Source organism: Helianthus annuus, chromosome 7 (genome assembly GCF_002127325.2).
Source record: "Helianthus annuus cultivar XRQ/B chromosome 7, HanXRQr2.0-SUNRISE, whole genome shotgun sequence".
Lineage (NCBI taxonomy): Eukaryota > Viridiplantae > Streptophyta > Magnoliopsida > Asterales > Asteraceae > Helianthus > Helianthus annuus.
This window is the reverse complement of record NC_035439.2, coordinates 105,717,963-105,736,258: the sequence shown is the minus strand read 5'-3', so window position 1 is coordinate 105,736,258 and position 18,296 is coordinate 105,717,963. Positions and strand designations below refer to the sequence as shown.

General features: G+C 37.7%; 1 protein-coding gene across 1 annotated transcript; it reads left to right on the top strand.

Annotated features, from left to right (window-relative positions):
* The first annotated feature begins 419 nt into the window (after window positions 1-419).
* Window positions 420-1,707, top strand: LOC110866247 (transcription factor MYB44). The gene has a single exon (XM_022115496.2). The coding sequence runs from the start codon at window positions 920-922 to the stop codon at window positions 1,571-1,573; it is 654 nt and encodes a 217-aa protein (XP_021971188.1). The 5' UTR covers window positions 420-919; the 3' UTR covers window positions 1,574-1,707.
* Window positions 1,708-18,296: the final 16,589 nt, after the last annotated feature.

Below are 18,296 nucleotides of genomic sequence, written 5' to 3'. Positions count from 1 at the left end.
CTTATATTATTTATTGGACATGTTTAAATTAACAAAAGACGTGTAATATAGGCACGTTTCAAAGAGTACTAAAAAACAAAACTGAAACATAAGGTAGACGGTATGGACCTGTTCTCAGCCCGTCTTTGGTCTGGCGCCGCCTACAGCCCATCCCCCCCCCCCCAACCCACCGTCGAGCTCCGTCCCCGTCTTCAACGTCGAGGAAAGGACATTCAGGACGATCCTCCAATGTGGGCCCCCTTTGTTTGTTTGTGTTAGTGACTTGTACATTAGGCTTCAATACTTGTACATAGGGCATATAAATTTAAAAAAAAATAAAAAACGTGGTGGGGTAGGATCATCATCTCATACCCTCTAGTGATCATTCTTAGGAGGACTATGACGTGACGCCTACGTGACGGATCATCCTTCCTTGAAGGACCATCACCATACCCTCTAGCCTAAGATTCCGAAGATGAGACGAACTATGAATGCAAGACCTTGATGTGACGCGTGTCTGTTAATCCAACTGTACACCAAACTACACCAGATACAACCGCTTGCTCCTCTCACTACCCGTCACCCTTTACATCACCCGCACTTTATTTCCCACCAGCCCCATCCTATAAAACCTAACCACCGTTCACCCTCTCTCACACTAACATCCTCATTACTCTCTCTCTACCTTTCTCTCTCTACATTTATCATTCAACTTCCAAAACACATCTCAAAACATCACATTTTTCACCATCAAAATTTTATAAAACCTACAAAAACTTTATAAAATTTTAAAGTGTTTCATGGTATAGTTTGTCGTCCGTTTACCTGTCATTCTAGAGTAAATTAAATTTCTAGTAGTTTGTTCTGATTTAAAATTCAAACTAAAACAACCAAATACAATAAAGTGACAGACGAGCTGTCCCTCACTTCTTCTATTTTTATGGCTGATAATAATATGAAGAAAGATTCGGATCGGATAAGAGGTCCATGGACTCCCGAAGAAGATTCAAAGCTTCAAAATCTCGTAGAAAAACACGGGACGAAAAATTGGACGCTTATCGGCAAATCTATAACCGGTAGATCCGGCAAGTCATGCAGATTACGGTGGTGCAACCAGCTGTCACCACTAGTGGAACACCGTGCTTTCACGCCGGAAGAAGATGACACCATCATCCGGGCCCAAGCCCAGTTCGGTAACAAATGGGCCACCATTGCCCGCCTTTTAACCGGTCGAACCGATAACGCGGTTAAAAACCACTGGAACTCCACGTTAAAACGTAAATGTTCATCGATGACGTGTCAAGAGTTTAATGAGTTTGTTGTTCAACAGCCGGTTTTGAAACGGTCTGTTAGCGCTTGTTCAGATATTATTTTGAATATGGGTGGGCCTACTGGAACCGGTTCTAGTGATTCAAGCATGCTACCGGCGAATGATCCTATGACGTCGTTGAGTCTCTCACTTCCGACACCGGCGACGGTACGGATGCGGTTGAGTGAAGAGGTTTTGTTGATAATGCGGGAAATGATAAAGGCGGAGGTGAGGAAGTATATGGTGGGTGTGGAGGAAGCTGACGGCGGAACATGCGGTGGTTAATGGTGGCGGAATAAGTAGGATGGATTTGAAAGAGAAATGTTTTGGTTTTGAGAAAAAGGAAGGAATAAAAGTGTAAAATTGTATATGGGAGGGATTATAAGTTAACTTTAAGTAAAAATTATAAGTTTTTTCAACGAATTTTGATATGTTTTGCCATTTATAGAGAATTTTATTACATATTACGTCCTTTAAGCCTAAAGCAGTAATTTTTTCTATTAAATCTTATTATATATGGGTAATTTAGCCTTTTTACTTATTTAAAAAACAAAATTTGTAATTTATTCTTTAAAATTGAGCGAAACAAGTCACGTACAGATCTACCAAGCAATTCCGCCCTCTCTTGTGCTTCCTGCATCCTTCTCTGCTATCGCTGCATATACCTATCCAAACTTTCTCTAAATGAATCAGCCTCTTCTGCTACTTGCTCTACTTTTCTGTAGATTTCATTTCACCAACATATATTCGTATCAATGTTTCCTCAAAACCTAAATTAAGATCGAATTCATGATCCTCTCACTTTACTATCTTACATTTAAGATCGAATGACAGTTGTCATCAATCTGTATTTCAAAAGTCTTCTCTATTAGGGGATGATGGGTGGTTCACTAGTGATAGATTCTATCACTCTCACTGTCCAATAAAATCATGCCATGTCATCAGCCAAATTTCTATCACTAGTGATAGAAATGTAGGGGGGGTATCACTAGTGATGGAATTCTATCACTCCCAATTTTTTTTTAATTTTCATTTTAAAATTAGAAATTTTTAATTTTATTTTAAAACAAAATTATAAATTTCACTAATTTTTTTAATTTTTTATTTTAAATTAGAAATTAACAATAAAACACTAAAATTAAAAATTTCATTAAATTTAAAACATACTACTTCAATTTAACATACTAGAAACATACAATTTAAAAAAAAAAAAAAAAAAAAAAAAAAAACCCTACTCCTCGTCCGAATCCGGAAACTCCAAACCTAGAGAACCTACTAGTTCGATTAAATCGTATCTCAACCGAAAGTGAGTTTCTTCATTACGCAATTCTAGTTGGATATTTTGTGGAACTTGAACTTGTGTAGGAGGATCCGGCACCCAATCCGGGGATATTGCACGTCCGTCTTGTTTGATCAGCATATTGTGCAATATGATACATGCATACACTATGCTATGTATTGATTTCTTGGTCGTCGAACGAACCGGTCGGTGTAGTATACCCCATCTACCCTTTAAATCACCAAATGCCCTCTCAACATCTTTTCTTGCCGATTCTTGCAATTTTTTGAACGCCTTTTCTTTAGCCTCGACAGGAAATGAGGGGGCTTTCACAAAAACAATCCAAGACGGGTAGATACCATCCACAAGAAAAAAACCTCGTCTGTAATGTCGACCGTTAACATAGAAAGGAGAGGAAGGTGCGGTACCATCCGTTACGCTTTGGAACAAGGGCGACGTGTGCAACACATTGATGTCGTTGTTTGAACCTGGAACACCGAAATACGAATGCCAAATCCATAAATCATTCGACGCTACCGCTTCTAGTATGATGGTTGGTCTTTTGATGTCTCCCCTAACATACGCCCCTCGCAACTCTCTAGGACAATTTTTCCACTCGATATGTGTACAATCGATGCTACCGAGCATCCCGGGAAAATGCCATCTAGCATCGTGTGCGGCGTAAATACGTGAGATGTCGTGGCTCGTCGGTTTACGTAAAAACTCGTTAGCATACAACTTAATGACCGCATTGCAAAAAAATTGCAAACATTCACGTGAAGTTCTTTCAGACATAGCTAGGTATTCATCATATTGATCGGGTGGGTTACCTGTCGCTAGTTGGCGAATGGCGGACGTGCATTTTTGTATCGGCGTGAAACTTGGTTTGCCCCTCGCATCGTAACGTTCTTGAAACCATTCCTCGCTTGCTTCGATGTCTCCAACAATCTTTAAAAATAATTCTTTGGGTAAACGAAACCGATCTCTAAACGTTTCGGCATTGTATAGCGGGTTATCCACAAAATAACCGTTCATCAAAACTTCATTGGCACGTATACGATCACAGTCGACCATCTTCTTCTTTGGGCGGGACGACTCGGCATCAAGCTCGTTATACACCGACACAAAATATTTTAGCGTTTCGTTGTCGGAAGACGACTCGGTATCACTATCGCTAGACATCGGAAACGTCGAATCCGTAGGGAATTCCATTTGAGAAAGATATAAAAATTGTGTGAAATGGGTTTAAAATGGTTTAAAAGATATAGATTGGTGTGTGTAAAATGGTTTAAAATGGAGATATAAATAGATAAATGGTTTAAAGGTTTTTTTTTTAATCAATATTACCGTTTTTAAATGGTCAAAAATAATCAAACGGTCGACTTTTCAAAACTTCAACGCGTTGTACGTTTAACGCGTTTTAATTATAACATGTAATGGATGGTTCCGGCGGCGGTGTTCCGTGATCCTTTAACGCGTTATGGAGCTCCATAACGTATCACCCCGTCCTCTCTTACCATGCAAGTTTTCATTTAAGAGCTTTTAATTAATACTTCCTCGACGTTTCCGACTGTGAATTTTCATCACTAGTATCACTTAACCAAACAAATGAACTTCAACTGTGGCACAAATACAGTAATACACTAACTCAGGAATGAAGCATCATAACTTTCTGCACTAAGATTCAAATCGATCAAAGCAAACAAAAGTCACAAAAACTCAGATAGCGAGAATATAAAAGTGTTAAAAGCTCGAAATACTAGAAACCGAACCTCTTCCATACATTACAGTGCAATTTTCATTTCAGAGCTCTTAATCCTCTGCCCAACAGCCGCTTTCAAGTCTGCCCACCACATGTTTGATAAAATGCCCCAACGAGATTCGCCCCTGTTTTGGTCTAAATCTTGTTCAATTTTGTTCAGATAGATTGGGGAGTTGTGAAATGGGTTGAATTCGGCATCGTAATCGTCGTTAGGGGGTTCATTTGGTTGGTGTTTGTCTATGGCCGAAAGTGATTGAAAGATTCCAGTGGAGAAATGAGATGGGTTTATTCTCTTGTTGGGGTAACGATGATTGTGAAGATGGTGGTGGTGATGGGGACTATGTGATGAGTGAAGAAGCTTGATTGGGTTAGCGAGAGAACAACAATGGGAGATTTGATGTGGGGGAGACAAGTTTTGTCACGGCCCCCGACCCGGTTTGACCCGTTCCAGGGGTCGCGGGACAGGAACCCCGTGGTATTTAATTTTAAGCGACAGCGGAAGTCTTTTTAAAACAGGATCTTTCAATAATTTAAACTGCCCGTTTCATAACTTAGGGATAAATTCCCGAAATTTACAATAATATGATTTCTCAGGGAAATCTTTATTTTCAAAACATGTTCATTTATTTATTTACATTGAGCCACTTTTCTAAGCTGGGAGTGCTCCATGGCACTTTTCTTTGCTCATACCATATCACCTGAAACATGTTTGAAAAAGGTTTTATCAGCGGGGAAATACTGAGTGAATCATTCAGTTTATTGAAAACGACACATTTGTTATAATCTACAGTATTAAGGGGAATTACAATGTTTCTGATATCAAACCAACTACCCACAGTATTTGTCACTCGACCATCCATTGGCTAGCCCATTTGTCCAATGGTGTCTGTGTCTGTGGTCAGATCACCCCTTGGCCACCCGTTTGTCCAAGTGTGACGGGAAATAAGTAATGTATACAAAACCCCACATACCGGCTGTAATTTGGTGATTACATAGACTTAATCACTGTAACTATAACTTTAAAAATAACTTGGAGTTTTGTAAAACAGTTGACTCACAAACTGTGAGAAAAGAGTTTATAAAAGAGGAATAACTCACATTGCAAATTTACGAGCAGAGTATAAGCTTTACTGATTAGCCTGCTAATCTAATTTAAATAACAATGCACACACAACCGGGATTAGTAACTAATTCAGCAGTTACGTCAATTCACGAGATTAAACCCTCACAACTATTATCAAGTGCGATACTTAATAATTTAATGGATTCACAACGAATGACAGAGCATAGTCCGAATTCGAACAGCACTCAAACATTCAAGTTGAAATCACAATGAATAACAAAGTACAAGCTCAATTTGAGCAGCACTCGGACAATCGTTGGATAGTTATAATCGATCGGACGTTGAATCGTAATAGCGATCGAGTTATTACCCTGATTGCGGCAGCACCTCGTGATCGTGTGTGTTTAATTGTGGTATTATAGCCTTAACTCGACGTACAGACAGCAACTTTACGTCGTTTTAACTTCTACAGGTGAGTGCCAATGTCGGCTATTTATAGCAAGTTTTGGGGCTCCCTTACGGACCGTAAGCCTAACCCTTTACGGTCCGTAAGCTAAGCAGTCTAATTATAGGCTGCCTAGGCTCGGGACTAGCCTTGGTGACTCAAGTTTTCAGCCAATTAGAACAAAGCAACGTTTGTTTTTAGATTATTATCAACTAGGGTCTGCCCCCCTCGAGTTTTAGGGGCCCTGATCCTGATTCTGATTGTTCTGAAAATTTTAGGGCTAGTGCAGAATACTTGGGTGTCTCAATTAGGGTTCTCTTATTGACTAATTATTATCCTAACTATTGATTTTAGTGACAGTTGTTACATCCTCCCCACCTTAAGAAAAATCTCGTCCTCGAGATTTACTGAAATAGATGAGGGTACTTTCGCTTCATTTCTGATTCCAGTTCCCAAGTATATTCTGGTCCTCTCTTGGATTCCCATTTGACTTTTACTAGCACTAGTCGTTTGTGTTTGAGAAACTTGATTTTCCGATCTTCTATTTGTAAAGGTTTCTCTACGAACTTCAGCTTTTCATTTACCTCTATATCTTGAAGAGGTACTACCAGGGATTCGTCTGATAAACATTTCTTGAGATTGGATACATGAAACACATCATGTACTCCAGTTAACTCTTCTGGTAGTTGTAAACGATAAGCTACTGGTCCTATTCGTTGGATCACTGGGAATGGTCCAACATATCTTGGACTCAGTTTTCCTTTCTTACCAAATCGTACTACTCCTTTCCAAGGAGATACTTTCAAAAGTACTTTGTCTCCGACTTGAAATTCTAACGGCTTGCGGCGATTGTCTGCATAACTCTTCTGACGATCTCTAGCAGTCTTCAGTCTTTCCTTGATTTGCGATATCTTGTCAGTAGTTTCTTGCACAATCTCTGGACCCGATAACTGACTTTCTCCTATCTCTGCCCAACATACGGGAGTTCTGCACTTGCGTCCATACAGTGCTTCGAATGGAGCAGCTTCGATGCTCGAATGATAACTATTGTTATAGGAGAATTCAATTAATGGTAAATGGCTATCCCAATTACCACCAAAGTCAATTACACATGCTCGGAGCATGTCTTCCAGGGTTTGTATCGTCCTTTCACTTTGTCCGTCCGTTTGAGGATGATATGCAGTACTTAAATTAAGTCGAGTTCCCATTGCTTCTTGGAAACTTGTCCAGAAACGGGAAGTAAAACGACTATTTCTATCCGATACAATGGAGAGTGGGACTCCATGTAAAGATACTACTTCATCTACATACAACTTGGCTAACCTTTCCATACTAAAGGTTTCTTTCATTGGTAGAAAATGAGCTGATTTGGTTAATCGATCCACAATTACCCAAATAGCATCATTGCCTTTTCTGGTTTTGGGTAACTTAGTAAAAAATCCATTGTTATGAGTTCCCATTTCCATACAGGCATTTCTAACTGTTGTAGTAGTCCTGAAGGTTTCTGATGTTCGGCTTTAACTTGTGAACAGGTTAGACACTTAGATACGTATTTGGCTATATCCTTTTTCATTCCTATCCACCAAAAATTATTTCTTAAATCCTGGTACATCTTATTATTTCCTGGATGTACAGTATACCTAGATTTATGAGATTCTTCTAAAATCTTATTTCTTAATTCTCCTTGCTTAGGTACCCAAATTCGTTTCTTGTGGAATCTCCAAATTCCATCGTTTCCTTGTTCTAATTCCTTTAGGTAACCTTTCATTCCTTCGGCATCATCTTTGATTGCCGTTCCCTGAATCTTCTTCAATTGCTCCATTAAATCTAATTGTAGATTTAACCTAAGAGCACGGACTCGCTTTTGCTTTTCATGATATTTACGACTTAAGGTGTCTGCGACTACGTTTGCCTTTCCTTCGTGATACTGAATATCACAGTCGTAATCACTTAAGATTTCCATCCACCTTCTTTGCCTCATATTTAACTCTTTTTGCCCAAATATATACTTTAAACTCTTATGGTCCGTATAGATAGTAAACTTACTTCCATACAGATAATCTCTCCAAATTTTAAGGGCAAAAATTATAGCTCCTAACTCTAGGTCATGAGTCGTATAATTTTCTTCGTGCTTTTTCAATTGCCTAGAGGCATACGCAATTACCTTTTTGCGTTGCATCAACACACATCCATATCCTAATTTTGAAGCATCACAGTATACTTCAAAATCCTCGGTTCCTTCGGGTAAAGCTAAAATTGGAGCATTTGTCAATTTGTGCTTTAGAATCCTAAAAGCTTCCTCTTGTCTAGATCCCCATTCAAACTTAACGGCTTTACAGGTTAGCTTAGTTAAAGGTACAACTATCCTAGGGAAATCTTTAATAAATCGTCTATAATATCCAGCTAATCCTAGAAAACTTCTAACTTCCATAGCCGTTCGTGGAGCTTTCCAATTCGTGATTGCTTCTATTTTAGCAGGATCTACGTGAATTCCTTCGTGATTTACCATATGACCTAAAAATTGCACTTCTTGTAGCCAGAATTCGCACTTCGAGAATTTGGCATAAAGCTTTTCCTTTCTTAACAATGTTAAGAGTGCATGCAAGTGCTCACAATGTTCCTCCTGACTTTTGGAATAAATGAGTATATCGTCAATGAACACGATTACAAATTTATCCAAGTATGGTTTACAGATTCTATTCATCATGTCCATAAATGCAGCTGGAGCATTTGTTAATCCAAAGGGCATGACTGTAAACTCATAATGACCATACCTAGTTCTGAAAGCAGTTTTAGGTATGTCCTCCTCTTGCACTTTCAGTTGGTGATATCCAGATCTTAAATCTATCTTAGAGAAATACCTAGCTCCTTGCAGTTGATCAAAAAGATCATCAATCCTAGGTAATGGGTATCGGTTCTTAATTGTAACTTTATTCAATTCCCTATAATCGATACACATTCTCATTGATCCATCTTTCTTTTTCACAAACAACACTGGTGCACCCCAAGGGGATGAACTAGGTTGTATGAATCCTTTACTTAGTAATTCATCTAACTGCTTTTTCAATTCTAGCATTTCAGTAGGTGCTAATCGATAAGGTGTTTTAGCTATTGGTGCAGTACCTGGAATTAAATGAATTCTAAACTCTACTTCCCTATCAGGTGGTAAACCAGGTAATTCTTCTGGAAAAACATCTGGGTATTCTGAAACTATAGGGATGTCCTGGAGTTCCTTACTTTTAGTGTTAATGATTACAGAAATCATATACACCATTCCTTGTTTCCTTGAATAACTAGCCAATTTCATTATTGAAATGAATTTTAGTGGCTTTCGAGGTCTATCTCCTGAAATTAGAATTACTTTTCCTGTGGGGGTACGGATTTCTACGGAATTCTTATCACACAGGATTCGAGCATGGTTGGCTATTAACCAATCCATTCCTAACACTACATCGAATCCGGCTAAATTCATAGGTAACAGGTTTGCAGAAAACTTATGACCTAACAATTCTATCTTTACTTTTTGTAAAACCTTGTTTATGTTGACAGAATTTCCATCTGCCGTTTCAACAGTAAAGATCTGCCTAAGGGTATTTAGAGGTAAGTTAAGAGCTTGGCAGAATGCAGTATTAATGAAACTTTGGTTTGCACCAGAATCAAATAATACTTTTGCATAGACGTTATGCACTAAGAACGTACCCGCTATCACGTCTGGAATGAGTTCGGCTTCTTGAGTGGTTAGCTGGAATGCTCGTGCATTTTTCTTAGTAGTTCCTTCAGTCGTTTTAGCTCTACTGTCTGCTGGTTTAGCTAACTTCGGACATTCAGACTGGAAATGTCCTGTTTCTCTGCAGTTATAACAAACTCTTGTTTTCCTTCTGCAGTCTTCTTCCCGATGTACTTTCGCCTTGCAGAAGTTGCAAAATATATTGCACTGTCCATAGTGTTTCTTTTTGCAATTTCGGCAGAAAGGAGGTGACGAGGATTGCCCTGTTCCCCTCTATTTGAACTTATTGTTACTATTACCCATGCGAAATCCTTGGGTAATCTTCTGAGCCAATTCCTTCTTGCGATCTTCTTCTCTGGTGCGGACTAGTTCATCGGTTAAGGTATTAGCTAATTCCACAGCATCGTCAATCGTGCGTGGTCTCGCAGCTTTAACGATGTTACGGATTTCTCCAATTAATCCCCAAATATAACGGGAAATAAGTACCGGTTCTGGCGAAGCCAGGGAAGGTACCACTCTCGCATATTCGAAGAATGTCGAAGTATATCCTCGACAGTCTACACCTAGCATACGATGACTCAGGAACTTGTTTGCCATTTGTTCCTTCTCGTATTCGGGACAGAATTTTCTTTCGACAAGACTCTTAAATTCTTCCCAATTCATCGCATAGGCCACCCTTCTTCCTTTTGCTTGTAGCACCGTGTTCCACCATTCTAACACCCCTTCTTTGAACAAGTTTGATGCATACATCACTTGATCTTCTTCAGCACATTTACTTATTGCAATTACTGCCTCGGTTTTCTCTAACCAACGCAGTGTTGCAGTTGCCCATTCATTACCTGCAAATTCTGCGGGTTTACAGGCAAGAAATTCTTTGTAAGTGCAACCAGGTGTTGCAGCTTTCATTCTCTTAGGGAGTGGGGCCTGTTGCGGATCATGATCGTCATGATTGCCGCCTCCATTTATGCTGTTACTGCCGTTATCTTCCGGAATACGTTTACTAGGAATTAATTGTGGTTCGACAGGTTTCTGAACAGCAGCCACGATTTCTGGAATAGCATTGGCTATCCCTTGAGCAATAAAGTGCTCAATATCTTGTCTAGTTATATATTGATTTTCCTGATTTTGCTCAGACAGATTTACTTCATTAACTGGTTCACTATTAGCGTTTTCCATCTGCTAATTTAGTATTAATAGAAATTATTAGTGCTTAATTATTGATAACAAAATCACAGATAAACACATAGATCAGTATAACATGCAAGCATAGCCAAAATTGTCGATGCCTCGACTTCTGTTTTGTTTTATATATTATACCTGCTTCAATACACACTTTTTATCTTACAGTGTTTTATTGCCCATTTTACAGAATCAGTTTTACTATATTAGTTATAATACAAACTTTTCCAAACCCCTCCTATCTTTTAGTTCGCTGGCAGTTTCAGTAACGACGCTCCCTTTCGTCGTACTTCCAAGAAATCTGCTCCCCCATTTCCCGGATCCTATTCCCGGTGCCTATCAGTTCTTCACCAAACTGACGTAGCTCAGCTAAATTTTCATAGCTCATTGGCGGATTAGGGACAGGTTCTGGATCAAACTGTGGGAGAAAACTATAGGGACTATTAACTATATTTTGGAATTGCCAGTCATTGGTCCACCATTCTTCCATTTGGCCTAATGGTCGGGTGTGAACTAGTGGGTCTGGAATAGCTGGTCCTAGGTTTATTGGGAATTGGGCTGTAGCAGGATAAGAGAAGAGATTATCGTTGATAGGCTCTAAAACATCACAATTAGCCAGTAGGCGGTCTATTTCGTCCTGGAATGTGATTTCCTTAGACTGTTTAGAGCTTTCTCCGATCTCTATTCCCTTTTGCTTTAGGTCTATCCCTATTTCTGCTGGCTTGGAACTTTCTCCGATTTCTAGTTCTTTTCCCTTGCTCACACTCACAGGATTTTCTATTTTAGGGATTCTCCTAGGTTTCCTTCGGCGCACCTTTCGCCACCCTACATATCTTCTCTTCTTTTTAGGTTTTGCTTTTTCCAGCGGTGGAGCTTGGAATTCTAGCGGTTCCTCTATGTCAGCAATGTAACCAGTGAAGTTGTGGGAGACTTCAATTGGTACAGGATAGAGGTTGAGGTTCTGAAATGCTTCCGACATCTCATTCATGCTGTACGGCATATATGCAAAATACACAAAAATGTTAAGTTAAAACTTTGGAACAAAGCTTAACAAATAAACATTTTTATTGCACACCAGTTTGTACAACATAACAGCAAACAAAACACACTCAGATCTTATTTATTTATTTACTAGGAAGTAAATATTTCTAGGTTTAAAGCTTTAAAGATTTGCATTTTCTGCTACAGTAGCGAGCAGATACAGATTTGCCCATTTTTCATCTAAGTTATTTTCCCCTGGTGGATTACTGCTAATTTCCTGAATTTCCGGGTTAAACCTCACTCTCTTGGTTTGGGGTTTCTTTTTCTCTTGACCTTTTCTAAGGATTGAATTCATTTTCTTCGGTGTAAGTGGGTTTTCATAATTTGCCTTACGAACAAAGATTTCTTCCTCTAACTTGACGGAAGTTTTGGAGGAAGAGGTTCCCTGTTCTTTAGGTGTACTATCTAATTTGCGGTAGATAGCAGAAATCTTTTGTTTACCCATACTGTAATTTTAACAATTAATCAGTTAATAAGCATATATTCACAGAATGACAAATAAATTTTTTTTCCTAATTAAAATAGTGAGCTTAATCAGTAAGCTTAAAACAGTGGCTCTGATACCACCTTTTTCCTGTCACGGCCCCCGACCCGGTTTGACCCGTTCCAAGGGCCGCGGGACAGGAACCCCGTGGTATTTAATTTTAAGCGACAGCGGAAGTCTTTTTAAAACAGGATCTTTCAATAATTTAAACTGCCCGTTTCATAAGTTATGGATAAATTCCCGAAATTTACAATAATATGATTTCTCAGGGAAATCTTTATTTTCAAAACATGTTCATTTATTTATTTACATTGAGCCACTTTTCTAAGCTGGGAGTGCTCCACGGCACTTTTCTTTGCTCATACCATATCACCTGAAACATGTTTGAAAAATGTTTTATCAGCGGGGAAATACTGAGTGAATCATTCAGTTTACTGAAAACGACACATTTGTTATAATCTACAGTATTAAGGGGAATTACAATGTTTCTGATATCAAACCAACTACCCACCGTATTTGTCACTCGACCATCCATTGGCTAGCCCACTTGTCCAATGGTGTCTGTGACTGTGGTCAGATCACCCCTTGGCCACCCGTTTGTCCAAGTGTGACGGGAAATAAGTAATGTATACAAAACCCCACATACCGGCTGTAATTTGGTGATTACATAGACTTAATCACTGTAACTATAACTTTAAAAATAACTTGGAGTTTTGTAAAACAGTTGACTCACAAACTGTGAGAAAAGAGTTTATAAAAGAGGAATGACTCACATTGCAAATTTACGAGCAGAGTATAAGCTTTACTGATTAGCCTGCTAATCTAATTTAAATAACAATGCACACACAACCGGGATTAGTAACTAATTCAGCAGTTACGTCAATTCACGAGATTAAACCCTCACAACTATTATCAAGTGCGATACTTAATAATTCAATGGATTCACAACGAATGACAGAGCATAGTCCGAATTCGAACAGCACTCAAACATTCAAGTTGAAATCACAATGAATAACAAAGTACAAGCTCAATTTGAGCAGCACTCGGACAATCGTTGGATAGTTATAATCGATCGGACGTTGAATCGTAATAGCGATCGAGTTATTACCCTGATTGCGGCAGCACCTCGTGATCGTGTGTGTTTAATTGTGGTATTATAGCCTTAACTCGACGTACAGACAGCAACTTTACGTCGTTTTAACTTCTACAGGTGAGTGCCAATGTCGGCTATTTATAGCAAGTTTTGGGGCTCCCTAACGGACCGTAAGCCTAACCCTTTACGGTTCGTAAGCTAAGCAGTCTAATTATAGGCTGCCTAGGCTCGGGACTAGCCTTGGTGACTCAAGTTTTCAACCAATTAGAACAGTGCAACGTTTGTTTTTAGATTATTATCAACTAGGGTTTGCCCCCCTCGAGTTTTAGGGGCCCTGATCCTGATTCTGATTGTTCTGATAATTTTAGGGCTAGTGCAGAATTACTTGGGTGTCTCAATTAGGGTTCTCTTATTGACTAATTATTATCCTAACTATTGATTTTAGTGACAGTTGTTACAAGTTTTGTCCTTGAAATATTGTTTAAAGAATAAATTACAAGTTTTGTCCTTTAAAAACTCAAAACGAAACCGGTTAAGGGACTTCATGGTATAATGGTATCTGTAGGTTTCAATTGACAATTAATTTGATGATGAAATTTGAAGAGGAAGATTTGATTCCAGGGTTTGGTGGTATTTGTGGATTTCAATTGACTGTTAATTTGATGATGAAATTTGAAGATGATGATTTGATTCTAGGGTTTAATGGTATCTGTGGATTTTAATCAAATGAGATGAAGAAACGATGTTGGCTTTAATTGGGTTTTATAACAATATGAAATGAAATGCCAAATATACCCTCACATGTTAGGTATGTGAGGGGATTTAACTGTGAATAAAAACTTGGTTAGTCATAAAGGATCAAACACATAACAAAAAAAGGTAAAGATTGCTCGGGATGAGACGAAGTGTGAAGATTGCTCGAGACATCATAACGCTAATAATTGTGACAAGTATTTAAATAATCATTTCATTCCATTTCTAAAGAATCAATTACAAGGTTTTGAAACAAAATACAACAACATGAATAATAAAATAACACAATATGAATACAATTCTTTTTAAGTGTGTATCTAAGCATCCTACTATATTCCATGCATCGTCAACATCCACCTGTAACATGTTAAAATAAAGTCAATGCAAAAGCAAAGGCGAGTATACAAGTTTGGTACGTATATAACAAAAGATAAGTTTTAAACAATTCCTCATAGCAAGCATGTGATTCAAGATAAACATTTAAATATGGTATGTGTCCAACATATCAAACCAAGGAAACGCAATATGCTCATGACATTACCGAAGATAAAGAGGCGGGTCGTTAATCCTATAGCGCTACATATGTCACGGTTTGGCTCGTACGAAGTTAATGATAAATTCAACACATAAGATTAATCCAAATTTAAAGCATCAAGCCATCACGTATACAAGCATGTTATAGGAATGTTCATGTGTTTAAGCAAAATGTTCATGTGTAAGTTTGTTGATAGATAAACATGTTACACCCCAAAAATGGTAAAAGTAAAAGGGGAAAATACGAGTATACTCACAAAGTTTGCATATGCTTTCCGATTATCCAATTGTTGACGAGTAGATATTTAGAGTCCGAATGTATAAGGGTTAAAGTTCACGTATGTTTAGAGTCGAGATTCGGTGTTTAAAACAACATAAAAATAAGATATGAGAATAACATGGAAAATAATCATTTAGTACATATGATGCTTGTTCTTGACACTAGGAAACTCGAAGGAGTTTAGATGTTTTCATGGAACAAGGTTCCATTAGAATCGTGACAAGTTATCATAGTCTAGGATGATGTAATCTAGTACCCCGACATATGAACACTAGTTCATCATCAAAGATTCGATTATTCGAATAATATGTTTAGGTTATATAATATATGTCCAATAGTTCAAGCATGAGGTAGAAGATTAAAATCTTCATTTTGGTACCTCTAAATGTCATAGAAATCATGTAGGAGGTAGGAAGATCAAGTCTTCCATTTAGGCACCTCTATGTGTTCACCACTACACTTGATGTAAAAAAACAACCAAGGAGGGTCATGAACATACAATAAAGAATAAGAAATATACACACTGACTAAGAGAAATCATCAAATCATGTGAGGATTGTATGTTTGGACAACCCAAGTTGTTCCATAATCACTCATGTATCAAAGAAAAAGTTTGACATGACTTGTGGGTTAAAAAAACCCTAAACAAAACACCAAGTTTATGAGGTTTAATCCTCTGATTTTTAAGTGTCTCAACCTTGTTTTTAAGCCTAACCAACCACTAAAGTGTTGTAAGCATTAGGACATAGGTTTGAGATGAGATAGACTCAAGTTTGGTAAGAAATAACAAGGATTTCATGAAAACAAAATCAATCAGTGGACTTTGGAGCCTTTTTGCCGGAGTTCCAGGGACTTATTTACTGTGAAAAACCCATGGAAACGTAGATAAGGTCAATACAAAGTAGTAGGAAAAAGAATCGAGTGAATCGGATAAGAATTGAGTGAGTTATGCTCATTTTCGTGAAGGGGTGTCAATATGCTCGAACCCTTGCTTTCAGCTACGGTTTGGAGGATGTTTTGAGAGTTTTTAGTGTTGCAAAAGTGGTAGGGAGGCTGGTTATAAGTGTTATTTATAGGGGGAAGGATTAGGGTTTCAATGGGTTGGGCTTTGGAAGTGTTTAGAAGGGGTTACACCTTGAAACTAGCCCACAAAACCCAACTATATGGGGCTGAATTTTGCTGAATTGGGGCTGCCATATTTCTTTATTTTTTTATTTTTTAAAACATTATAATGAGTAATTTTGTTAATTAAGTTGTGTAATAATATGCAACAATGTTTCCCCTAACTTGTAACAAGGTGAAATATGAAATAAAACATGATTTAACTAGGTAAAAAGTGTAATGTACAAGTATGTAACATGTTTGTAAGTGACAAGTATATGTCACCTATTAGATGATTAACCGTTGTATAAATAAGCATATTATTAGGGGTTTTTAGGTATCAACAATTTAAGGACATGCATCGTGAATAAGTATCGTATAAGTATGAATTACAAATAAGGATTCGATGTACAATGAATTCGAACGTATGAATATGTAGATGGTGAATTTAAAGAAATACGAATTTTATTTATGATCCAAGTCTCGGATTTTACAACGAAAAGACGACTACAATAATACAAGATTTCCAAAAATAGCATTACAAGGCGAGCTTTTTAATTATGGAAAGTATGAAAAAGCAGGGCGTTACAGTTTCCCCTCCTTTAAGAAATTTCGTCCCGAAATTTATTTAAGAGGTAGATTTAAAGAGTTTTGGTAACAGTTCGAGACTTGAGATTTTGAAACGTTTTGAAAAGTACGAGATTTTGGGAAGATAAAGATAAGTTTGTAAAATGATTTGTCGAGCCGAAATGGGTTTGAGGCATAAGCAGGGTAAACAGGTATAGGTAAAACGATTTGAAATGGCTAAAAATTAGAAAGTTCTAAGGGTAATAAGATAAGTTAGGATTTGAATGCTTAAACGAGCTTGATTGTGAACGAGGTTCGTATGAAAGGAAGGAAATAGGAGCATGGGGCGAACAATTGACACTAAATGAACGCAAGTATACGAATGATATGGGCATTAGATAGATGAAAGTAGCATGTTAAGGATGAAGTCTCATCATGGATAATCGGACATAATGTGTTTGTGAGTTGCTTAAAGCTTGTATTAGGTCCAAGAGGTCTGTAAAACACTGAATTTCTCATGGCACGTTTTACGAAAGTTTGGTAACATGGTGAAAACACTTATATATAGGAAGTACCAGCGGCGTTTCCACCATGTTTTGACCATGTTACGTCCATTTCGTCTTCGGTGTCATGTTACGTTCCGTGTATTACCATACGCAGTAGCACACTCTATGGTTCTAATACGCCTATCACTATAATCCCGTGTGCACCCGTGATTATTTTGATCGTCGCATGATCCGCATAGCTTGTACTAGTTGTGTATGAATCGGGGTATACATAAAAAGTTTAGAATGTGTACGTACAAGAATATAGTATATAAGCAAGTCCATGCTTAAGTATGTGTGGGACCCACGCAAGCGAATCCCTCGGGTTACGCTCGCGTATAGGTACGAATGTATGAATCATGAGTAAGGATGAAAGTATGAGCATAAGTTTAAGTATGAAAACGCACGTAAGTATGGGTATCAACATAAAACGTACGAGTAGTATGAGTATACGTGTAAGCATGAAACGTATAAATATAAGTATAAGCATAAAACGCATGAGTACAAGTATGAATACGATTATAAGTATAAGCATAAAATGTATTGTTATGAATATGAGTGAGAGTGTGAGTACAAATAGTAATGATTACGTATATAGTATTAATTGAAACATAACAAAGTTAAGTATGTAAAAGCGCTCAAAAGGTTGAGCATATAAATACGAACGATATAAGTGAAATTGTCGCGATGAAACCACAAAAATGTGTACGATGATATGCATGTATAGTTGTTTAAACGAAACGTTGAGTTTATTGAATCAAATTTAGATTGAGCTTGGTTTAAAAGGTAGAATATAGTTTGCATATGTAAGAGGATATAAAGTACTTATTGGTCATGCATATCGTATTTTGTAATGAATGGAAATGCTACTTTTGTTTTAAAAGAGGTTACGAAATCCGAAGATGGTCGGTCCCCATGAAGCCTTCTTGCCCACATGTTTTGGAAAATAGGTGTAGGAAAAGGTCTTCGAAAAAGTAAGTTCGTTTCATCCAAAACAAGAAATTTTGAGGTTTGTTTTTTTTTTTTTTGAATACGTTGATCCTTGGAAAAGGGATTTATCAAGGTCTTAGTGTTCATTTTAAAGGGTTTTGACAAATGGTTCGTTGATGTTGGAAATATTCTTTGGTAAAACGATCTCATAATATCAATAAGATC